Source organism: Cervus elaphus, chromosome 3 (assembly GCF_910594005.1).
Source record: "Cervus elaphus chromosome 3, mCerEla1.1, whole genome shotgun sequence".
NCBI classification, from domain to species: domain Eukaryota; kingdom Metazoa; phylum Chordata; class Mammalia; order Artiodactyla; family Cervidae; genus Cervus; species Cervus elaphus.
Genome location: NC_057817.1, coordinates 26382907 through 26408373, shown reverse-complemented (window position 1 = coordinate 26408373; position 25467 = coordinate 26382907). Strand labels below are relative to the sequence as shown.

Sequence of the window (25467 nt, the reverse complement as noted above, 5' to 3'; positions counted from 1 at the left end):
AATGTATGAATTATGTGATCTTTCATTTTCACTTATTAATTGAAGTAGTACAACATACATGATCTAGTACAATATACATATAGTAAAGTATATAAATTTAAAGGATAAAACAAAATTATATATGCAAACTAAAAACAAAGCCCATTTTTAGCACCCCAGAACATTCTTCTGTGTTCCTTCCTAATTCATACCTTCCCTCAAGAGGTAAAGGATTTCCTCCAATTAAAAATAAATAAATTGAAAAAAAAAAAGAGGCAAAGAGTTTGAAGATGAATTCTATCATCTTCAAATAGTTTTGCCTCTTCTTTACTTTTTCTTCTTGGCTATATGGCGTGTGGGATGTCAGTCCCCCAACCAGGGATCAAACCCATGCCCCCTACATTGGGAGCTCAGAGTCTTAACCAACAGATGCCAGAGAAGTCCCAGTTTTGCCTCTTCTGGAATCTGATGTAAATGGCTTCACATGGTATGTACTTTTGTGTCTAAAATTTGTTGTTGTTGTTGTTCAACATAATGTCCACATTGCTGTATATATCATTAGTCTATTCTTTTTTAATGCCATGTGGTATTCCATTTTTAAAATATACCACCATTTATTTATTCTCTTGTTGAAAGACCTTTAGACTGCTTCCAGTTTTTTGACTACTATGAATATTAATTAAATTGAAGAAAGTGGGGAAAACCACTAGACCATTCGTGTATGACCTAAATCAAATCCCTTATGATTATACAGTGGAAGTGAGAAATAGATTTAAGGGACTAGATCTGATAGACAGAGTGCCTGATGAACTATGGATGGAGGTTGTACAGGAGACAGGAATCAAGACCATCCCAAAGAAAAAGAAATGCAAAAAGGCAAAATGGTTGTCTGAGGAAGCCTTACAAATGGCTGTGAAAAGAAGAGAAGTAAAAAGCAAAGAAGAAAAGGAAAGATACAAGCATCTGAATGCAGAGTTCCAAAGAATAGCAAGGAGAGATAAGAAAGCCTTCCTCAGCAATCAATACAAAGAAATAGAGAAAAACAATAGAATGGGAAAGACTAGAGATCTTTTCAAGAAAATTAGAGATACCAAGGGAACATTTCATGCAAAGATGGGCTCAATAAAGGACAGAAATGGTATGGACCTAACAGAAGCAGAAGATATTAAGAAGAGGTGGCAAGAACACACAGAAGAACTGTACAAAAAAGAGCTTCACGACCCAGATAATCACAATGGTGTGATCACTCACCTAGAGCCAGACATCCTGGAATGAGAAGTCAAGTGGGCCTTAGGAAGCATCACTACGAAAAAAGCTAGTGGAGGTGATGGAATTCCAGTTGAGCTATTTCAAATTCTAAAAGATGATGCTGTGAAAGTGCTGCATTCAATATGTTAGCAAATTTGGAAAACTCAGCAGTGGCCACAGGACCAGAAAAGGTCAGTTTTCATTCCAATCCCAAAGAAAGGCAATGCCAAAGAATGCTCAAACTACCGCACAATTGCATTCATCTCACACGCTAGTAAAGTAATGCTTAAAATACTCTAAGTCAGGCTTCAGCAATACGTGAACTGTGAACTTCCAGATGTTCAAGCTGGTTTTAGAAAAGGCAGACGAACCAGAGATCAAATTGCCAACATCTGCTGGATCATCAAAAAAACAAGAGAGTTCCAGAAAAACATTGATTTCTGCTTTATTGACTATGCCAAAGCCTTTGACTGTGTGGATCACAATAAACTGTGGAAAATTCTGAAAGAGATGGGAATACCAGACCACCTGACTGCCTCCTGAGAAATCTGTTGCAGGTCAGGAAGCAACAGTTAGAACTGGACATGGAACAACAGACTGGTTCCAAATAGGAAAAGGAGTACGTCAAGGCTGTATACTGTCACCCTGCTTATTTAACTTGCATGCAGAGTACATCATGAGAAACGCTGGGCTGGAAGAAGCACAAGCTGGAATCAAGGTTGCCAGGAGAAATACAATAACCTCAGATATGCAGATGACACCACCCTTACGACAGAAAGTGAAGAAGAACTAAAGAGCCTGGTGAAAGTGAAAGAGGAGAGTGAAAAAGTTGGCTTAAAGCTCAACATTCAGAAAACTAAGATCATGGCATCCAGTCCATCACTTCATGGCAAATAGATGGGGAAACAGTAACAGACTTTATTTTTTTGGCCTCCCAAATCACTGCAGATGGTGATTGCAGCCATGAAATTAAAAGACGCTTACTCCTTGGAAGGAAAGTTATGACCAACCTAGACAGCATATTAAAAAGCAGGAGACATTACTTTGTCAACAAAGGTCCGTCTAGTCAAGACTATGGTTTTTCCAGTGGTCATGTATGGATGTGAGAGTTGGACTATAAAGAAAGCTAAGCACCAAAGAATTGATGCTTTTGAACTGTGGTGTTGGAGAAGACTCTTGAGAGTCCCTTGGACTGCAAGGAGATCCAACCAGTCCATCCTAAAGGAGATCAGTCCTGGGTGTTCATTGGAAGGACTGTTGTTGGAGCTGAAAGTCCAATACTTTGGCCACCTGATGTGAAGAGCTGACTCATTTGAAAAGACCCTGATGCTGGGAAAGATTGAGGGTAGGAGAAGGGGATGACAGAGGATGAGATGGTTGGATGGTATTACCGACTCAACGGACATGAGTTTGGGTGAACTCCAGGAGCTGGTGATGGACAGGGAGGCCTGGCACGCTGCGGCACAGGGGTTGCAAAGAGTTGGACACAGTTCAGTTCAGTCACTGAACTGATGAATACAACTGCTATGAACATCGTTATATACTTCTTTTGGTGGACATATGCACTAATTTCTCTTCCATACAGACTTAGAAGTGGAGTTGCTGGGTCAGAGAATAGGTGTAATTTATATAAATCCTCTAAACAATTAACATTTATTTAAATCTAATCAATCCTTCTGTATCACACTATGTTTATACCACTATCACATCAAAACATCATCTATCAATTCAAGTTTCAGATGACTCTTGGTAAACAGCTTTACCTTCTCCTTAAGTGGTGGGGAGCAGGGGCTAGAGGCAGGACTCTCAGGAGGGGATGAGTCTACCTCCACTGGCTCTTCTTCTTTGATTTTGATGTCTGGTGTAGAAGGCAGAGACATGTCAAGGGGCCCAGAAGCAGCCTGTTAAAAAAGAGAAATGAGCATAGTTCAATCCCATGATTCCTTTCAGGTTTAATCTATTTCTTTCCAGTTAAAAGATGAGGGACTATACTTCTAAGTTCAATCCTTGGTCAAAGTACCAAACTGAAAGTCAAAGAAATATGGAACCCAGGATTTACACACAACTCTGGTCAAATCCTTTAACTTCTCAGGGTTTCTGTTTCCCAACTATAAAATGAAGTTATTTATAGCTGCCTAACCATGGATAAATACTGAAAAAGATTCTGAAAGCAGGGGAAAAAAAACCTTAGAATGCCTATGAAGACCCTGAAAGGAGAAAATACAAAGATGTCATTTATCCATCAAATACTATGATTATTTTTCAGGAAAGTACGATTCCTGAATCCAGTGCCTTCCTATTCTCAACCAGTTCTGTTGGCTACTAGAGAGCTGTGAACACGTTTTCTGACAATCAGAATGACTAGGTCACCCAATTATCAAACACAAACAAAATAAAATTGGCTATTAAAGTACTGTCAATGAAACAGGAACTGTCTTTTCTGGGAACTCTCCATGCCTGATGGTGTTCTCACCCCAAAATCTGGTGCTAGAGGCTAGAAGTTAGGAAGATAGGGTTTTGGGGTAACAAAGAAAGGAAAGGCTGATCATTTGATCAGTGAAAGAAACTAGAACTTGGTCCTAGGGGCAGGACCGGAGAAAACCAGAAGGGAAAGAGTACTTTTCTGGCAGTGGTGCAATCACCTCACAGAACTGGGGAGCCGTAAGTGGCTTTGAAGAGAACAATGAACCATCTAAGATGACCCTGATACTGCACCACAATAGGGAGGCTGGCATTGCAGTTCAGTTTCATGACAAAGTGGATTCTTTGTTCTATTCTTCCCACATCCTAGGCTGCTTGGTGAAAGAGGAGCTTGTTTTTAATTTATCCCTTGCTATCTTAATCACTAGAAATTCTGGTATTTGAGAAAATTGAAGATAATCTGGTATCTACTACAATAGAGAAGGTGGTAATGGTTCTTTCTCTCCAATCTGATAAGGATGAGCAACAGCAAAGATGGTTTCAATTTCTGCCCTCATTTTTTTCTACACCGATGTCAGGTCCAACTGGGCTAATTCTTGGATCCCTGAAGTCAGAGGGTGGTGGGAAGGAGAGGCCTCTAAGTAAATACAACCACAAGTTTAAAATCTCCTAGGGGCACCTCCTAGAAAAGTTGTGGTTCAGAGAAGTTTTGGGCTCATAAAACACTCCTGGAGATGATTTTCCACTGAGCCTATGCTTCTCATCAAGAAGAGGTGAAGACCACCCCTGACCAAGCAAGAAGAAACACTAAGAGAGGCCCAGTGAGTACAGGCCTGACTAACTGTCAACTGAGCTAAAAGGGCAGTGGAAAAGACTTGGAGCCTTTAAAAGGAGGCTAATTTTCTTGAATTTCCCTATAATGAGTTTGGTTTAAAATACTTCACAACCTGGTGGAAACAGTTTGACTGATTTCTTTGTTTGGGGGGAGGAAGAAATGACAGGGAGGATGAAGTAGGGAAACTGTAAAATAGAATTATACCACACAGATTGTAAGCAACTGACTGATAAAAAGAATGATGAGCAGACCATGGCAAGTTCTGCCATTTGAAATGAGAACTACAAGTATATGCCACTGAGTTTCCGCCACTTTCTTTTAATATGTGGGAGATAACAGGAAATGAAGATGATAGAAAGCTATAGAACTTCGAAAGACCCCCAGTGATAGGAACACTTCATTCTTATAATTTAAGATGGATGGAAAAATTGTGCACAAACTCTTTTGATTTACCTGCTGATAGCTTATAGTGAATGGTGTCGGATTTGTGGCTTCCAGAGGAGAGAATTTTGATCCGGGGCCAGAGACAAGGCTTGATCACTCAGAGCTTTTGTGTAGCAGAAGTTTTATTACAGTGAAAAGAGACAGCTTCTGACATAGACATCAGAAGTGGGCAATGAGTGCCTCAATCACTAGTTTGGGTGGGGCTTTATATACTTCTTCAATTGGTACCAACAATAGATCAAAAGAGTATCTTCAGGTTGTAAAGGTCTTATCAGACCCACTCCCACAACATAATCTTAAAATAATAGGATTAGTCAGAAGGTTTCTGTTAAGGAGAAACATGTCTTCAAGAAAGATACATTGTTGTTATATAATGATTATATACTATATACAGAGTTTAAGGAAAAACATACCATTGAGCAAGATGTGCTGTTTTGTTGTGTAATCCTTAGCTCTGGACTTAAAGAAAGTTGGTCTCAGTAGAAACAGATTGTTGCCACAACAACTCAGAGCTTTCTTCAAGGGCCCTGGTCTCCTTATTGACCAACCTAAGAATAAACTCTCTCACTGCTATCTCCCTCTTAGAGGGAAAGAGTCCTCCCTGGAAATTTTTGCTTAAGTCTTGGCTTTCCTGTATTTTGATGGGATTCCATGCCTCACTGCACCGTGCAATTATGGGAGGTACATGTGTTAATATGTATATGTTCTGAGACAGAGATATTGGAATTTTTTCTGAATTATTATGGAACACAGATCTGATTTTAAGTAGTGACTAATAACCCAGAATTATAATTCCAAAATAGAGTAAACTCTGACTTTTTCTTTTGCCCCCAAACCCCTTATTCCATGGAAACTATTTTTCTTTGACTCTGCTTCTTGAACTATTTCCTCTGATCTTCCAAACTAAAGGATTCTTTAGGGATCTTGAATATAAAGGTTAAAATCAGGATCACAGCATCTCAGAATCTGAAGTGATTCCAATATTTTAATCCTCTCCACAATATCTATCCTAAGGGATCTCCATATAATTGGACATACCTTGTGATAGCTTCCTATCCTGGTCCTATTTCTACTTCTGGGCCACACAGTAAGTTTAACTCCTCTCTTACACAAAAACTCTTCAACTATTTGAAGACTGCAATTTTGTTCCAATAAAGTTTCTTTTCACACTTCCCTAGTGGTTCAGTGGTTGACTCCACGTTCCCACTGCAGGGGGCACGGGTTTGATCCCTGGCTGGTGAACTACCATCCCAGCGCTCAGTGGTTGACTCCACGTTCCCACTGCAGGGGGCACGGGTTTGATCCCCGGCTGGTGAACTACCATCCCAGCGCTCAGTGGTTGACTCCACGTTCCCACTGCAGGGGGCACGGGTTTGATCCCCGGCTGGTGAACTACCATCCCAGCGCTCAGTGGTTGACTCCACGTTCCCACTGCAGGGGGCACGGGTTTGATCCCCGGCTGGTGAACTACCATCCCAGCGCTCAGTGGTTGACTCCACGTTCCCACTGCAGGGGGCACGGGTTTGATCCCCGGCTGGTGAACTACCATCCCAGCGCTCAGTGGTTGACTCCACGTTCCCACTGCAGGGGGCACGGGTTTGATCCCCGGCTGGTGAACTACCATCCCAGCGCTCAGTGGTTGACTCCACGTTCCCACTGCAGGGGGCACGGGTTTGATCCCCGGCTGGTGAACTACCATCCCAGCGCTCAGTGGTTGACTCCACGTTCCCACTGCAGGGGGCACGGGTTTGATCCCCGGCTGGTGAACTACCATCCCAGCGCTCAGTGGTTGACTCCACGTTCCCACTGCAGGGGGCACGGGTTTGATCCCCGGCTGGTGAACTACCATCCCAGCGCTCAGTGGTTGACTCCACGTTCCCACTGCAGGGGGCACGGGTTTGATCCCCGGCTGGTGAACTACCATCCCAGCGCTCAGTGGTTGACTCCACGTTCCCACTGCAGGGGGCACGGGTTTGATCCCCGGCTGGTGAACTACCATCCCAGCGCTCAGTGGTTGACTCCACGTTCCCACGGCAGGGGGCACGGGTTTGATCCCCGGCTGGTGAACTACCATCCCAGCGCTCAGTGGTTGACTCCACGTTCCCACGGCAGGGGGCACGGGTTTGATCCCCGGCTGGTGAACTACCATCCCAGCGCTCAGTGGTTGACTCCACGTTCCCACGGCAGGGGGCACGGGTTTGATCCCCGGCTGGTGAACTACCATCCCAGCGCTCAGTGGTTGACTCCACGTTCCCACGGCAGGGGGCACGGGTTTGATCCCCGGCTGGTGAACTACCATCCCAGCGCTCAGTGGTTGACTCCACGTTCCCACGGCAGGGGGCACGGGTTTGATCCCCGGCTGGTGAACTACCATCCCAGCGCTCAGTGGTTGACTCCACGTTCCCACGGCAGGGGGCACGGGTTTGATCCCCGGCTGGTGAACTACCATCCCAGCGCTCAGTGGTTGACTCCACGTTCCCACGGCAGGGGGCACGGGTTTGATCCCCGGCTGGTGAACTACCATCCCAGCGCTCAGTGGTTGACTCCACGTTCCCACGGCAGGGGGCACGGGTTTGATCCCCGGCTGGTGAACTACCATCCCAGCGCTCAGTGGTTGACTCCACGTTCCCACGGCAGGGGGCACGGGTTTGATCCCCGGCTGGTGAACTACCATCCCAGCGCTCAGTGGTTGACTCCACGTTCCCACGGCAGGGGGCACGGGTTTGATCCCCGGCTGGTGAACTACCATCCCAGCGCTCAGTGGTTGACTCCACGTTCCCACGGCAGGGGGCACGGGTTTGATCCCCGGCTGGTGAACTACCATCCCAGCGCTCAGTGGTTGACTCCACGTTCCCACGGCAGGGGGCACGGGTTTGATCCCCGGCTGGTGAACTACCATCCCAGCGCTCAGTGGTTGACTCCACGTTCCCACGGCAGGGGGCACGGGTTTGATCCCCGGCTGGTGAACTACCATCCCAGCGCTCAGTGGTTGACTCCACGTTCCCACTGCAGGGGGCACGGGTTTGATCCCCGGCTGGTGAACTACCATCCCAGCGCCACTGCCGCTGCTAAGTTGCTTCAGTCGTTTCCCACTCTGTGTGACCCCATAGATGGCAGCCCACCAGGCTCCTCTGTCCATGGGATTTTCCAAGCGAGAGTACTGGAGTGGGTTGCCATTGCCTTCTCCCCCCAGTGCCACTGGGTGTGGCCAAATCAAAATAAGAAAATAAAACAGGAGACAAGTATCATCCTTTCTATGCAATAAAATATATATACATGTGTATGCAGGAAAAAAATTTTTAAAAAAATCGGTTTCTTTAAATGTTCCCAAAGTCACCTAATTTCTGGTTCTTTCACCATCCTGGCTGATCTCCTTTGAAAGGCTTTTAAGAACATCCTTCCTTAAGCTTAATGTTTTGATTATTACTACAGTTACTTGGAGGTAGGAGTTACATACACTGAAACAAAGAGTCAAAATTCAGTAAACGTCTACTGATTGGCCGACTGAATAAAACAATCCAGGTGAGAAGTCTGATCAGCTCAGGAAAGAGTGGGATTTGGTTAAAAAAAAAAATCATTATATAACAAAATTTGAGTAATTTGTACTTTTTTAAAAACATCTTCAACATATTCAGAACAAAAATAATTTAAAAAATAGATTACTGAACAATGTCCACTGGAAGGGCAAGAAAACTGGTTTTTGATGAAGACCCAACACTTGTGCTTATCCATCACCTGGACCCCCTGAAGACTTGAATGGCTGACAAGGATAAGTGAGTATTATCTGGTTCGACAGAACCAAGCCCATAATTTGTTGCTTTAACCAATTATGCAAATTATCCCAGGGCACAGTGCAAGTTGCCTAGATCTGAACACCACCAGTTTTTTACCAAAGTCCCGCTTCTTGCCTTTTTTTCATCTTCATCTGCAGCTTTTTTGAATTCATGTTCAAAGGAGCTAGCTAGTTCATTGAAGAGTCCCACCTCTTCACAGTTCTTCAGGAATCGAGTTGGAGTAGGAGTTTGATCTGTAGACATGAAAAGAAAAGGAACCTTTATTTTAGTTTTGATTTGAAATTAAAACTAGAGAGCACATCAAGAACACATTTTTATTCTTCTGTCTGGAAAGAATCTCTGTGTTTAGGCAAATTTGTTGTTTTTTTTTTTGGCAAATTTGTTTTTATGGAGCCCTAGTAAGTAAAGACTGGTGTTAGGCCACCAGAGGGTGTCTGTGCTGTGTTGCCTCAAGGCCAGCAGAGGGACGACAGAACAATGTTTCATTGTGTGACTATCTATATGCAACCACCTTTCTCTCAGAGGCTGGTTTCAGCTCCCTCACCCCCAAAACAAAACAAAACTGCCCACCCAGGTGGAGTCTGTGAAACTTCTAGGTCGGAAAATCAAGTACAGTTAAGTGACATTTTCTCTTTACACTTATTCTCTGCTAGGTCTGAAGTGAGTAGGTGTGAGCAGATGGACACTAAAATCTGATGAGGAGAAGAGACTGAGGATCAGATGGCTGAGTCTACTTGCTAAAGCTACCAAGTAAGAAATAGTGCCTTGTTTTTCAGTTGTCACTAAGGTAAGAGTCTGTTACCTTCTTGAAGGCATTCCAGGCACATCTAGGGGCTGGGGAGCAAGACAGCAAGATTGTGAGCTAGAAAAGGAAACTGCAAACAATAGACCTCATTGCATGGAGACCTGGGACCAAGAGCAAATTCCGGAAACCAGGATATTTGGATTTAGATTTGCCAGCCAAAATATCCTCTCAGAGGCTGCACAAATCTTTCCTCAGCACACTGCCTCTGCCCTTGGGAAGAGGAAGGCTCTGGGTAACCCACGGGAACTTTTCAAGCAACTTGAATTTTAGATTTGAGCTTCTCTCTCCCCATCCTGTTTTTTCTAGTTTTCCTCTCTTGCGTGCTAAGTTGCTTCGGTCATGTCTGACTCTGTGATTCTATGGACTGTAGTCCGCCAGGCTCTTCTGTCCATGGGATTCTCCAGGCAAGAATACTAAAGTGGGCTGCCATGCCCTTCTCTAGGGAATCTTCCTGACCCAGGAATTGAACCTGCATCTCTTATATACCCTGCAATGACAGGTGGGTTCTTTACCACTAGTGCCACCTGGGAAGCCCCTTTTCTCTCTTAGGTCAGTTGAATCTTGTTCTCTGGTCCTAACTCTACTATGACGGTTTTCCTTGCAGTGCTAATCACCTCAGGGATTCATCTCATATTCCAAACCACTAAACCGAATGATAGGGATAGAACGATGTTTAAACAATATTTTAAGGAGTGAGACCTGGGGCTAAAATCACTCCTCCTAGCATGATCAGTTGGGAATAGTCCAGTGGGATTTTCCATGGAAACAACATAACCTTTTTTTTTTTTAATTTAAACAAAACCTCTTCTGAATCAGAGTGTTTGGAAAACTTACCACTAACCTCCCAAAATAGTTTTAAAAGGTTCTCTGGCAGCTTTGGTTGGCCAACGATAAAGCCACTTTCCCTCCATCCCTGGGTGAGTGGAGGTAATATTCCTTTATACTTAGAGAGTACTTCAGTAAGGGCACATAAAAAAATCACAACTCCAGTGGAACAGGACAGGGCAGCTAAGGGCATGGTTACAGCAGAAGAGGGCCTTTTGGATCTCTGATCTGAGGCTCATATAAACTTTTCCCATTCTTGAACAAATAGCCAGAAAATGTATATAAGAAAATCCTTAGCTTGCTCTGATAATTCCAGAGAAATCAACAGGTGTTTATTGAATGCTTTCTGTATTTTGCTGATATATGTATAAACTGTGTGTACATTTGGGGGAGGGGGAGAGATAGAAGTATAGGAATTTGGGCCAAAAAGAAGATATGGTTCTTGCCATAGAGAACTAAGAGGATGTTTTTTAGTTGAGGAAATAAAATTAATTTATATAGAGAGTGTTACAGTATACAAAAGATATGTGCCATGTATGGCAGAGAATAAAACTGTTACAGAAATAAAGACAAATTAAGGGCAGAGCAATTGGAAAAGATTTCAACAAGTGGGACTTGAGCTGGGCCTTAAAGAATGGCTTCAGAGGGTAGAGGAGAGAGGAGATTAGTAGGATAAGAGGAGTCAGGCAGGTGAAGGCACAGAGAGAAGCAGGTATGGGCACCAATACATGAGGAGAAAAAGGTACGTGCAGGTCAAAAGACAATCATGTTAGGGATAAAAGTTGCATTTAAAGATAGGCAAATACCACAGGGCAAGGCTATAGAAAGCTTGAAAACCCAAATAAAAATAGCCTTAAAGTAAGAGAAAATAGGAAGATAATGACAGATTTTGAGCAGAGGACAAGAATTTCAGGAAGTCTGGCTTTTCAACAGAATGCAAGATGGATTAGAATGAGAGACCAGTCAAGGAGGCCAGCTAGGAGACTATGGAGGAATTCAAGCACACTGCTGGTGGATGGCAGGAAGCACAGAAAGGAATACAGCGGTCAGAATTGAAGAAAGAATAAAGCAATACAAGATTTTGAGAATATTGATATCATTGAATATCAAAGCAGAGGAACTGGTTTTGGGGACAAAAAAAATTCCTTAACTGACAGTCACTGACATGAATATCCAAAAACAGAAACAGCCAAGTAAGTGTTCAGTAGGGGCTGAAATACACGTGAGATACCAGGTCTTAATTTGGAGATATGAGAATCACCAGACTAGAAACAATAGCTGAAATGTGCAATGGGATGAATGCCCTGAAACAGAAGGCAAAGAATAACAGGAAAACATTTGATCTCTTTGGGACTGTCCTGTATCATTTTCTCTCCCCACTCATGGAGGGTGGCATAGGCATTTCCACACATTTGGAATAACCTCTCCAGCTTGATAACTCTGCCCCAAATTTGGTGTGTGTGTTCAGTCATTAAGTTGTGTCCGACTCTTTGCAACCTCACGGACTGTAGCATGCTGGGTTTCCTTGTCCTTCACTATCTCTCAGAGTTTGTTCAAACTCATGTCCATTGAGTCGGTGATGACATCCAACCATCTCATCCTCTGTTGCCCCCTTCTCTTCCTGCCCTCAATCTTTCCCAGCATCAGGGTCTTTTCCAATGAGTCGGCTCTTTGCACCAGGTGGCCAAAGTTTTGGACCTTCAGCTTCACCATCAGCCTTTCCAATGAATATTCAGGGTTGATGTTCTTGAGGATTGACTGATTTGATCTCCTTGCTGTCTAAGGGACTTTCAAAAGCCCCAAATTTACCTCTTTCATAAACTTTTTTGACCAATTTCACTTAATAATAATTCTCTGAGTACTGATGCTGTTTGTATTACTCACTTATACTTAAAATACTTAAATTTTTTCCATATATACATGCCCCAATGATAAATTTAAGTATGTGTTGCTTGCATACATGTTTATGCCCTCTCCACTCTTCCAAGGACCTTCCCCGGGCTTTCTTAAGGATCATTAATGACAATGTCCCCAACTTAAGTCTTTTTCCAGGAATTACAATTCACAAGCTACCAGCAAAGTGCCTGGTACACACAGTAGATAGTCAACAAATAACAAGGTACAGGAGATCTGTAGGGCAAGCCCCTTCCTTCATGTACAGAACTATGGGAAGAGGTTCTCTCTTTTCTCCTCTGTGTCTCAAGCAGCATTTTGGCTAGTAGTACTTAGAGAGATTGGGCTTCCCAGGTGATGCAGAGGTAAATAATCCACCTGTCAATGTAGGAGATGTGGGTTTGATCCCCAGGTTGGGAAGATCCCCTGGAGGTGGAAATGGCAACCCACTCCAGTATTCTTGCCTAGAAAGTTCCATGGACAGAGGAGTTTGGTAGGCTACAGTCCATGCAGTTGCCAAGAGTCAGACATGACTGAACACGCACACACTCAGAGAAATTGTGCCTTACCTGAATTATTAACTGATACAGTACAATAATCATCACTAAATTCTCCATTGGTTAAACACTGAGGTAAGCTTGCCTAACTCAGGCTAAATCAGAACCCCTTGTGGTATCAAAGAAAGAGCCCACGTTGTCTGCCTGTCTAGCTGAAGATGGCACGACAGAACTGCTGCGCTGTTTGAGAGGAGCTGCTGAGAACGCTCCCTTGAGAGCGGCACAGGTAAGCAAAACAGTGTCTCACACAGCCAGTGAGAGGTCCCAGGTCACCCAAGCTGGCTTAGAGAAGTCCCACTGACTAAGCGTCTTGTTTGCCCTCAATGGTGTCCACGGTCATAAAGGGAAGTTGAATTTACGAACTGACAACCTGCCTGCTTGGGGGAAAGCTGACACCCAGTGGAAGAGAAGCAGCCAGACTAGGTCAACTTCCTTGCTTTCTTTTGTTCACCCCTTCGCTGTGGGTAGGGAAAAATGTCAAAGGCATCTTTTGTCTGTAAATCTTTCAAAGTCTTAATAAAAAGAAGGCAAGGAGGGAACAGACTGAAAACAGCTAAGACAAAAACCTCAACACACCCACCTCAAAAACCGCAGAACCCAACCTTGTATTAAAAACTGAGAGAATGGAGGGCACAATAGAAACTTGGGAGCTTTTACTGTTCCTTTCTCCTGATTAAATGCAGATCACATAAGGGCTCTTAATGGGAGAAGGGGAGTACAGCTCCCAGTACATCTGGTCCCTGGTATTAATCTTAACTGTCTGGTGATATCAAGGCACGTGGCTTCTGGGGCAGCAAATACCTGCGATGATGACTGAGTCAGTTCGGGCTGGGCCAAATTTCAATGTCATCTCATGCTTGTGTTTATGAACTGCCAGGTGGTCCTCGTTTGTAAATCTCTGAAACGAAACAGAAACAGAGATGTGAAGAAAAAAAAAAGTGACTCAGTGCCCTTTCTAAAATGTCCTACCAAACATCCTACAGTAAGGTTGGTCCCTGGAAAGAGGGACTGGAGAGGGAATGGGAAGGAAGAAAAAAATGCAAATGATGGAAAAGGAAAGGAGATGGGTTAAAAAAGAGAAAATAGGAAAGGAGAAAATGAAGCACTAGAAATCTGGAGGAGAGGGGAAGGGGAAGACCGTAGCACCAACTGCTCTGTAATACCAGGTCCAAATGAGAGAAATGGACAGATTGTTGGTGAAGTGGGATCCAGGCAGGAGGTTCCAAATGAAAAAAACATTAAGGCTCGCTCGTAGCAAGCAAGGGGAAAATAATGTTTAATAATGATAATAAAGAAAGGAGAAGGGAAAGGCTGGGTACTAGTTGGTCATCACAAAAATATAGGAAATTCAGCTCTCCATGGTAGGGCTGAACTGGACTATTTATGAGGGGCTAACAGAGAGATAAATTATGCAGGATTAGGAGAACCATTTAGCTTCCTGGCCCCTACAGTGCTGCAGCAGGCGCCTGCCCAGCTATTTGGCTCAGGGTTTTAATGAGCCAGGATGGAGCTGTAGAGGACAGAGGCCCAATGGCCAGCAGTAACGGCACACACCAGCCCCATCGGCCAAATGCTGTCTCCCTTCATCGGGCAGCCCGCCTGGGCTCCATCAGCCATAAAGGGGCCAGTGCAATGCTGTTGACTACATAATGCTAGAATAAAAATGCAAGCAAAAAAAAAATTTTTTTTTTTTTTTGTTAGGGTAGGGAGAAGCCTGTAGGCAGGATGAGGGAAGGGAAAAAGGAGATGGTATGGAGATTTTATTTATTTAGGGATTTGGTGAAAGGACAATGAAAATGTGAGGCTAGGTCTGCCTCAGTTTATGACTAAGTAAGACAGGGTTACTGGACAGTAATTTATGCTCCCCCCTTTCTTTAGAAGGGGGTGGTGAAGAGAACAGATGAACAGCAGTAATTCAAAAGAATGATATCCTCAAAATTCCCTTTGAGGCTGCCTGGCCATGTTCCTTCATTAAAACATGCCTGCAACACAGTAACAGCTTGGATGCTGCAGTTTTCCACAGCTCTTTCACTAGCTAGGCTCTGAAACATGGTTCTATTTGTCTTTTTGTTTCTAAAAATAATGATTGGTTAGTCCTCTTAGATAGATACACATTTCCCCCCAAAACTATTCCTTTGGCTCTCTACCCACAGCTCTTCTTGACTACAAACCAGTCAGGAGTTGGCTCCATCCTAGCACCTATCCAGGAAAGAAAGCAATACTGAACTGTTTAAATTTCTTTATTTTACCTAAAAGTAGCTTTCCCCACATTTTCTCTAAGCTCTATCATAACTGAAGCTTAAGACCTAAAATCCTTCCAGGCTAGGCCTACAAGCCTGAAGAGTAAAGGGAATTTTCAATTAAAAATATTAAGAATCAAGAAGTAAAACAGTCAAAAGAAGACTGTCTTAGTTTTTTCCAATGGATCCTGGACAAAACTGAACAGTGTGTGGATATTTAGCCAAGAACTTTAGTTTTCTCCATCGTTGGTTAACTTTAGGCAACACAGACATTGATTAGTTATCATAGGCATCAACTTCTTCAGTCACAGATTTTTCCCTATGGAAAGGATGGAGTGGGAAAGGGGGGAATAGTCTTTGAACCATGGGTATGACATTTCTAGGTTAAACAAATCAGTGTGGAGGGCTTGGGATTGCTGGGTATTCAGTAAAAGGAAATGAGCATAACTAGTCTACAAAAGAGGAAAAACAATCACTTTACAGGGACAGGAAGAGTAGCAGATGAAGGTATATGTTTTCAAAATGTACTGGTGATGTTATGATAATCTTTTTTCAAAAATACATTTATAGGTACTCCAAGGAAATTTTCTGTAGGTAGTTTAAAAAACTGGCACAATGTTCTAGAATACAGAAGAATGACTTTCAAGCAAAAAGTCCTTTTCTACTATCACAAATCTAGCTTACCCAAAACTGCTTGGAGAAAGATTTGAAATCTCTAGGCTTTGCTCTAGTTAGGATCATTTGGTATTTTATTTATTATTATTTCTTTTCATTTGGTATTTTAAAAGGCAACTCCTCTTCTTGTTACAACTTTTCTACATAGCTGTGATCTGTTTGTTCTCTAGTTCTTGTTCCTCTCTGCTACACAACCCTACTCTCTTCACACCACCCTATTCCCCATTGAGCAGTTTATTTTTTTCCAAACCAATAGCTGGTGTCTGAAGAGAACTAAACGTGGCTAAAGGGATCTCCCATCCATCAGCGTCTCACAGCGTTTTGAAAACTGTGATTATAGGAAAAAATTACATCTTCATTTTCACTAAACTCTGAAATTTAGCATTCCTAATTCATCATAGAAATTGCACATATTCTTATATTACATTACAGTTATTATTGGTATCTCAGAATAGCCTTTCTACTCATCACTACTTCAAAATTATGATCGTCACCAGACCTACCACTAGAACTTACAGACAGTATTATGCTTAAAAAAGCACATCTATTATCAAATATTTTAAAAGCATTTTGATAACTGTATATTAAAAAAAATCGCTTCTTTTGTAATCCAATGTCTTTTATTTTACTGATTTAAAAATATTATTCTAAAAAAAAAATATTATTCTAAGGAGGAGTTCATAGGCTTCATCAAACTGCCATTGTGGGTCATGACACTACAAAAACTAAGAATCCTTCCGAACTAAACCAGATAGTATGCTTCACAGGAGGAGCGAAATGGCAGAAGGAGGAGCTTAAGAAGCAGGGCAGTGGCACGGTTTGGCTCTAGTCACCTCTCCCTGCTATTTCTAACACAACTCTTGTATGGCCAGAGTAAGGAAGAGAATAAAAGTTTACTAAAGTTTTTTTTTTTTAATGAAAGAATGTTGAGGTTTTTAAAATTTCTGGTTGTGTTGGTATTTGTTGCTGCACACGGGTTTCCTCTAGTTGCGGAGAGTGGGGGCTTCTCTCGTTGTGGAGCACAGGCTTCAGGCACATGGGTGTCAGTGGCTGTGGCCCAGGGGCTCATTAGAGATACGGCTTGAGGGCCCCAGAGCGCCAGCTCTGTAGCTGTGGTGCAGGGGCTCAGCTGCTCCATGACATGTGGCATTTTCCCGGACTAGGGATTGAACCCATATTCCTGGCTTTGGCAGGTATATTCCTGTTTGCCGCACCACCAGGGAAGTCCTGAACTTTTTTTTTTTTTTAATCAAAGTGAATGTCAATCTGGCTATTATTTTCATTGTTCCTTATATTCTCTCTTGTTATATTTAAGAGTTAACTCAAGAATTCTCTGTGAAGTGAACTGTTAGTCGCTCAGGCATTGACTGACTCTTTGCGACCCCACAGACTACAGCCCACCAGGCTTCTCTGCCCATGGGATTTTTCCAGGCAAGAACACTGGAGTGGGTAGCCATTTCCTTCTCCAGGGGATCTTCCTGATCCAAGGATTGAACCTAGGTCTCCTGCACTGCAGGCAGATTCTTTACCGACTGAGCTATGAGGGAAGCCTCTAGGTGAATCTTGAACCACATGCTTAGGAAACCATCTCTTTAAAAGCAATTTCTCAATTAAAAAGTCTAAAATTATTAAGTGATAAAAATTTGACCTTATTAAAAATAGATTATTCTATTGAATTAAATAAAATGGGTGGAGGGGCTCCTTAAAAGGATTTCCTTTTTGAATTATTGCCCATTTAAAAATCCAGCTCTCTCATTTGTTATACAGTTAGTGAGTCTTCCTTTGTTCTTTGCTCTTACCTATGACTAAGGTTCTGGCAAACAGCCACTCAAATTAGGGAATATTCACTCTGGTTGTAGAGTAGAAAATGACAATTTTCAATAAATGTGTAGATATTAACCATCTCCAAGACAACTGAGGGTTGATATTATTCAAAATTGGACTGAAGAATTTAAGTTATACTGGATCACGAAGGCAGTTTATATGCCTTGGGAGAAGATGTAAATAGTAACACAATAAAGGTGAGAGTCTTATTTGCCCAAATAAATAAATCAGGACAGCTTCTTGGCATAAATGGGAGAGGGAAAGTACTATGTGCTAATTTGCACCATAGCTAGAGACCAAGATGATTTAGATTTGCCCTATCCAATATGGTAGCCACTAGCCACATGAGTTTATTGAACATTTGAAATGTGGCTAGTCCAAATTGAGATGTACTGTCCTGTACTGTATACACAAGGGCTTCCCAGGTGGTTCAGTGGGTAAAGAATCTACCTGCAATGCAGGAGACACAGGAGACATGGGTTCCATGCCTGGGTCAGGAAGATCTTGGAAGAGAGCATGGCAACCACTCCAGTATTCTTGCCTTGAGAATTCCATGGTTAGAGGGAGCCTGGGGGGCTACAGTCCATAGGGTCACAAAGAGTTGGACACACCTGAAGAGACTTAGCACGCACTCACGCATGTACTAAGTCAAAACACATACTGGATTTTGAAGACTTAGTGTGAAAAATGAAAAAGAGAACGTAAAATATCTCAATTTTATTTTGATTCTATGTTGAAATGATATTTTGAATATATTGGTGTAAATAAAATATATTATTAAAATTAATGTCACTTGTTTATTTTTGCTTTTTAATGTGGCTACTAGGAAATTCAATACCACTTATGTAGCTTGCATTTTGTGACTCTTCTTTTGGAGAGCTCTGATCTAGGTAACATGCTTGAAGATCTAATGGGAATTTTTTTTTTTAATGGGAATTTTAATCATGTGCCACACTTGATTTTTTTTTTTTTCCTCCAAATTAACTTTTTTGGCCTCTCTGCACAGCTTGTGGAATTTTACTTCCCCTACCAGGGATGGAACCCATGTCCCCTGCAGTGGAAGCTTGGAGCCCTAACCACTGGACTGCTAGTGAAATCCCCAAACCTGATTCTTTCCCCTCCAACACTTTTTCTCTAAATACAGTTTATACTCTATGGTAGTGGTTCTCAATTAGGGGCAAGTCTGCCCCCCAGGGGACATTTGGCAATGTAACATTTGCTTATTACAACCTAGGGAATGCTAGTGAACTATAGAGGGCAGAGGCCTGGGAAATGCATTGGACAGCTCCCCAAAACAAAAAATTATCTGACCCAAAATGTCATTTGTGTCTCTGCTGAGAAACTCTGCTTCAAGATAACAGGGAAAAGAAAAAACAAACAAACAAAAAGCCTGTTTTTTAGTTTCCTTTGCCAAACTGCCAACACATGTTTTTGGATATGAAACCTGGAAGGAAAAAACACAGGCAGAAAACTCACAACCTCATTTCAGAAGATGGCTGATGTACTGACAATCTGCAAATACTCAGGAGAGGAAATCAGGAAGATGAGGCAGAAGGCACTGTAATTGGGAGAAGAACAGACTAAACGCAACTCTCACGCACTGCCTTGTTAGTAGCAAAGAGAGAACACCAAAAAAGCACATCAGCTATTTGCTTTTTGGCTATTTCAGATTTTCACTCCTCAACAGAGGGAAAAAAAAAATCAAGAAAGAAAATTTTCTTAGTTTAAAAAGCATAAAATAGACTACAGGACTATGAGGAAGTCAATCTGAAAAGTGACATTAGTATTAGAATGGGCATAGAAGGTATAGTTTTGGTAAAAAATACTTTCCATTTCTAGGAAGTTTCATTCTCACCCAGTTTCCTATAGTGAGAAACTGGAATCCCACCTACTAGCAAACTGACTAAATAAACAGAACTAAGTAGAAAATTAGTAATGGTTTGAAGAACAAGCACAGTGGGAACTGGAAATCAGGAATACATGTCAGTGAATGGAGCCTTAAATTTTTAAAAAGTTGATGTATATAAACTGCAAAAATCTCAAGTGTAGAGCTCAATGAATTTTTATATAAGTATGAAAAGAAATAAAGTGAAAGTGTTAGCTGTTCAGTTGTGCCCAACTCTTTGCGATCCCATAGACTGTAGTGTGTCAGGCTCCTCTGTCCATGGAATTCTCCAGGCAAGAATACTAGAGTGGGTTGCCATTCCCTTCTCGAGGGGATCTTCCCGACCCAGGGATCGAACCCAGGTTTCCCACATTGCAGGCAGGTTCTTTACTGTCTGAGCCATAGGGAAGCCTACGCTGGTGTAATCACAACCCAGGTCAAGATATAAAACATTTCAGGCACCCCAGAAGGCCCCCTCATACCCCACTTTTCTTAAGCTTTTAAATGAAATAGTTATATAAAACTTAGTACCTGGTATACAGCATATATTCAGTTAGCTTTCGTCTCTTCCCCTTTTTAAATCTTAAGGTAGACAGGTATGATATTTAAAAATTAGTTTTTCTTTGTAGAATAATTCTGAGTAAGTCAATGCAGAGAGAGTTCTTTTCCTGATCCCGTTAAGACAAGTTTCCCAGACACTTGTTGAAATAGCACCACTAAACAGAATTGAAGAGAAGGCTCAGGGCAAATGAGAGCTTAGCCCAAACTAAAGATAAATTTTTGTCTATTGACTCTGAGCCAGGCATAAGCATACAGGCATTAGAAATGTAGTAGTTTTAAGCTAAGTCCTTGGTAAATTTTTGTGACCAATGAAATTTCTGTGCAATGTGCACTCCACCCTTAGCCAAATTCATTCCTGAAATGTTGTTTTTGGCTACCACAGCTCCAGTTTCCATGTGGATTTGCCTCACATTTTAAAATGCTCTTATATCCTGAACTATGATTAATTCACGTCCCTTTCCTTGTTTTAGAAGAGTAGACTGGGGGAAGGAGGCAAGTCAGAACTCTTTAGTTACTAGGAAATGAGTCCTGGATGCCTAAACTATCAGGGAATTGAGTTTCTATTTGTGATAGTCTTAAAAATCACTTATGCTGAAACCTAACTATACTCTTCTCCAAAGTTTGTGGGTTTGGCAGCACTTCATGAACAGAATAGCTTTCTTTTATTAAAATATCTATACTCAGGCATATCCTGATGAAAGAAAATAGTTTGAAAAAGCAGGAGAAAACGGATAACTATAGGTAGAAAGCTCTAGAGTATAGTGATATTGGTGCTGAGCAGGGTGGAAAGAATAGCTGACCTTTCTGAAAACACTGTTTGATCAACTATTCTGAAAGAACAAACTGGAGACCTCCAACAGCGTTACACTCCTCCCCTCACTGGAGAGCTTCTATTCCCAATGCAAGAGATCACTCAGGCTGGGGAAAACAGGGAGAGGGAGAAGGGAAGGGACTAAATACACACACCTCAATCCACCACAACTTTCATTTGTACCTTACTCAATCTTAGGTTCCTGCTTTCTACTTCAAGATGCTGCTGTTTATGAAATGAGTCACACATCCTGCTTTGAATGCTTCATGGCTCTTGAATGAATCATTTCAAAGCACAGGATTATTCAACAAATAAATACAACCACAGCAGCAGCAGCAGCTCATAGGCTGCATGTGTGAGCAAGGTAATTTATAGAGGAAAAATAAGAACAGGAAACTTCTTCCCAAAATATTCTAAGAGAAAAATGTTGTCAGGGGAATGAAGGATATAAACTGAAGGGAGGAGGAAAAAGATCCACCAAACTGTACCTAAAGAAAATCCTTTTGTCTGTGGATTAAGACATTTTCTGCTTGGGAAAGGCTGTTTGAGTGTCTTAAAGAGAAGATTTTGGCAGTTGACTAAATTAGTCTATTGGAAAAAGAAATAACTTTTAGAGGAGAGACATTATTTGATAGTTGGCCTAGCAGAGAAGCCATCTGATAGAATACAAGCCCCTCAAGTGCAAGAATCCTCATTTGTTTGTTTGTGGGAGTACCACAAGCACTTTGAACAGTACCTGCATATAGTGGATGCTTAATAAACATTTGCTGAATAGATGCCAACTAGCATATCTCATTAAGGGCGACAAAGCACCCCTAACTTAGAAAACTCTTATTCATGTGTACAATGGTGGGAGTATTTTCATTATCAACATTCAAAAGGGGAGTTGATATTATTATAAACATTAGTTCTTTCCTATAGAACTAAAGGCTGGGCCCAATGAGGACCAAGAATACCCTAATGGGATTAGAATAAGAAACAAATAGAATTTCAAAAATTAAGACAACATGAAAAGGTCAAAACAACAGCAAAAGGGATTTAAATCATTGGGAAGAATTTCTGGACTCTGAGGTTGAGGGGGCTGAAATCATTCCCAAAGGAGATTTTAAAGGAAAAATGTATTAGTTTTCTGGGCCTCTCATATTTTTATACTGTTTTCTCTTACTATTCTTCCATTAGTGCTTTCTATCCAGGTCAGTCTCTCCTGAACTGCAAAATCCACTTGCTTTCAATTTGTGCCTACACACAATCCCTCTACTCTCAGACATGCCTTCCTCTCTCGCCTCAGTTTATCCAAATACTATAACCTTCCAAGGCTCAGGTGAAATTCAACTGCTTTTTGAAAGCTTCTCTAATGATTCTAACTTTCAGTAGTCTAACTTCCCTGAACTTGTGTTGTACTTTGAACAATCTGCACCATATAATTTAGAATTCTAGTCTACATGGTCTCACAGTTTTATCCTTTAAAGTGGACTATAAACTATCAGACGGTTAAAAATGTACCCTACACTTATTTTTTTTTTTGGCCATGCCAAGTGGCTTTCAGAATCTTAGTTCCCCAACCAGGGACTGAACCAGGCCCCAGCAGTGATGGCGCTGAATTCTGACCACTGGACCGCCAGGGAATTCCCCATACTTATTCTTTACCCTCCCAACCAACCCCATCTTGGGGCTTAACTCAGCAGAGAGCACAGAACGGGTACTCAATAAATTCCTTTTCAGTGATTAGGTCAAGTTTTATGTAGTGGTATAAGAATAACTGTTGAAAAGCTTTTATCACCTTTAGATTCTAAGACCTTTAACAGGTACACTTTCAGAATGATCTGCTCCCTTTCCATCTCCATTTCCAAAGTATATTTCACTATGCAAATGAGTGAGAATCAACGTATCCCCCTACTATTTTGTTAGACACCAGGTTCCCTTTATTATAGAAAGGCACTTTGGACACTTTCAGTGATTGCAGTTATACTGTTGTTGTATGAAAGGGCATTCAAGCCATGGTTTGTGGATCAATTTACTGTCTTTGGGTATCTGATTCCATCACTGAATTTTGGTTGGTTTAGCTGCAAAGTCATGTCCAACTCTTTGTGACCCCATGGACGGTAGCCCACCAGGTTCCTCTGTTCATGGGATTTTCCAAGCAAAAATACTGGAGTGTGTTGCCATTTCCTTCTCCAGGGAATTTCCCCACCCAGGGATTGAACCTGGGTCTCCTGCATTGCAAGAAGATTCTTTATTAACTGAGCCACCTGGGAAGGCCTCACTGAACTTTACTACCAACTAAAATGGTCTATGCAAAAAAATATCAATTCATCAACAGCAACCTTTTCCTTCTTCACTCCCCAAGCCACCAGTGGTAGTTTAAACCACATCCTTTTAAGCATTTTCTTTTAGGATCCCAATTACTTGAATTTTATTGGGCAGAATATCAGCAACACACAGAAGTCAAGCCATGTCAAGAACTGGATTCCGCCCTTTACAAAGTTTGCCCTGGAGTATCTGACAAGAGGAAAAGGTATATTACAATCAAATTGACAAACCAGTTGGCATTTGGAAAAAGAATATTCAAACGTATAGTCAACACTGAATTGCTGGATTTTCACTGTTAGGATCTGGGATTAACAATAAGGCATTATTCCATAACATATAGACGAATGATGCAAAGTTTTAAACACTTAGCCACACCTGATCACTCATTTTTATTTTTGTTCCTGTTCCCTCCTCCTGTTTATGACAAATGTGAAAAATCATGAGCCCCATGGGTAGTGTTTTTTGCCAAGTAAGTTCCAGGTGCCTCATAAATCACAGCAGAAGGGAAAAGAGCTCCAAAGGTCATACAGGCCAACCCCAACCAGGGACTGGGCAGTGTAGAAAAGGGAACGGCAAATATAATTTCTTGTGAGTTTTATAACTGAATAAAAGTAGGCATTTTATTTTTACTTTATTTATGAATGTTACTTCTTATGGGACTGAGAAATATAATCTTACTTCAGGTTTCAATATACTTAGAAAATCCTGGTCATCTCAATTCTATGGGATTCCCTCATATCACAGTAAAGTAGGAAGTGTAAATCTTTTCTCCTCCTCCTCTTGCTCTTTTTAATTGTGATAAAATACATATGACATAAAATTTACCATATAAACTGTTTTACCTGTACAGTTCGGTGGTATTAAATACATTCATATTATTGTGCACCCATCGCCACTATCCACCCTCCATAACTCTTTCTCTTGTAGAAATGTAACTCTATGCCCATTAAAAAGTAACTCCTCATTTTCCCCTCCCCACTCTTTGGCAACCACCATTATATTTCCTGTCTTTATGATTCTGACTACTCTAAGAACCTCATATGAGTGAAATCATATGGTACTTGTCTTTTTGTGACATTTCACTCAGCACATCCATGTTGTAGCATACTATATAATTTTTTTTTTAAGGCTGCATGAAAACCCACTGTATGTATATACCACATTTTTATTCATTTATCAGTAAATGGACAGTTGGGTTGTTTTGTAACTACTGTGAATAATGCGTTGAATACAGTTGTATAAATATCTCTTCTTTCAATTCTTTTGGGTATATAGCCAAAAGTGGAACTGCTGGATCATATATCAACAAATAGTAATTCTATTTTTAGTTTCTTGAGGGAACTATCATACTGTCTTCCTCATTGGCTGTACCGTCTTACATTCCCACCAACAATGCACAAGGGTTCTAATTTCTCCATATCCTTGACAACACTTGCTATTATCTGGGTGGTTTTTGTTGTTCTTGAAGCATCCATTCTAATGGGTGTGAAGTAGTTATCACTGTAGAGTTAATTTGCATTTCCCTAGTGATTAGTGATATTGAACATTTTTTCATGTGCTGGTTGGCTATTTGTATATCTTTTTTGGAGAAATGTCTATTCAAGGCTTTTTGCCCGTTAAAAAAATTACTTATTTTTAATTGGGGGATAACTGCTTTACAATGTTGTGTTGGCTTCTGCTATACATCAACATGAATCAGCCATAGGTATACATACACCCCCTCCCTTGAACCTCCCTCCTACCTCCCATTCTATCCCACACCTCCAGGTTGTCATAGAGCACCAGGCTGAGCTCCCTGCGCCTTACAGCAAATTTCTACTGGCTATCTGCTTTACATATGGAAATATATATGTGTCAATGCTACTCTCTCAATTCATCCCACCCTCTCCTTCCTCCACTGTGTCCACAAGTCTTTCTCTATGTTTGTATCTCTATTGCTGCCCTACAAATAGGTTCATCATACCATTTTTCTAGATTCCATATATATGTGTTAATATATGATATTTGTTTTTCTCTTTCTGACATACTTAACTCTCTATAATGGGCTCTAGGTTCATCCACCTCACTAAGTGACTCAGATGTGTTCTTTTTTATGGCTGAGTAATATTCCATTGTATATCTATGTACCACAATTTCTTTATCCATTTGTCTTTTGATGGACATCTAGGCTGCCTCCATGTCCTGGCTATTATAAATAGGGCTGCAGTGAACACAGGGGTACATGTGTCTTTTAGAATTGTGGTTTTCTCAGAGTATATGCCCAGTAGTGGGATTGCTGGGTCATATGGTAGCTTTATTCCTAGTTTTTAGAGAAATCTCCATACTGTTCTCCATAGTGGCTGTATCAATTTACATTTCCA

At 41.5% G+C, this 25467-nt stretch overlaps 1 protein-coding gene across 9 annotated transcripts in view; it reads right to left on the bottom strand.

The window, feature by feature from the left end:
* Window positions 1–25467, bottom strand: part of LOC122680718 (cyclic AMP-dependent transcription factor ATF-7) — a 93134-nt gene that overhangs the window by 17507 nt on the left and 50160 nt on the right. For 5 of the 9 annotated variants that reach the window (XM_043882363.1, XM_043882430.1, XM_043882372.1 and 2 more), the window contains 3 exons: window positions 13603–13699; window positions 8836–8954; window positions 2991–3128 (listed from right to left, as the gene is read on the bottom strand). In XM_043882363.1, the coding sequence (XP_043738298.1) occupies window positions 2991–3128; window positions 8836–8954; window positions 13603–13699 (354 nt within the window). The remainder of the gene's footprint in view (window positions 1–2990; window positions 3129–8835; window positions 8955–13602; window positions 13700–25467) is intronic. The other 4 variants (XM_043882399.1, XM_043882406.1, XM_043882414.1 and 1 more) reach the window with 1 other exon arrangement.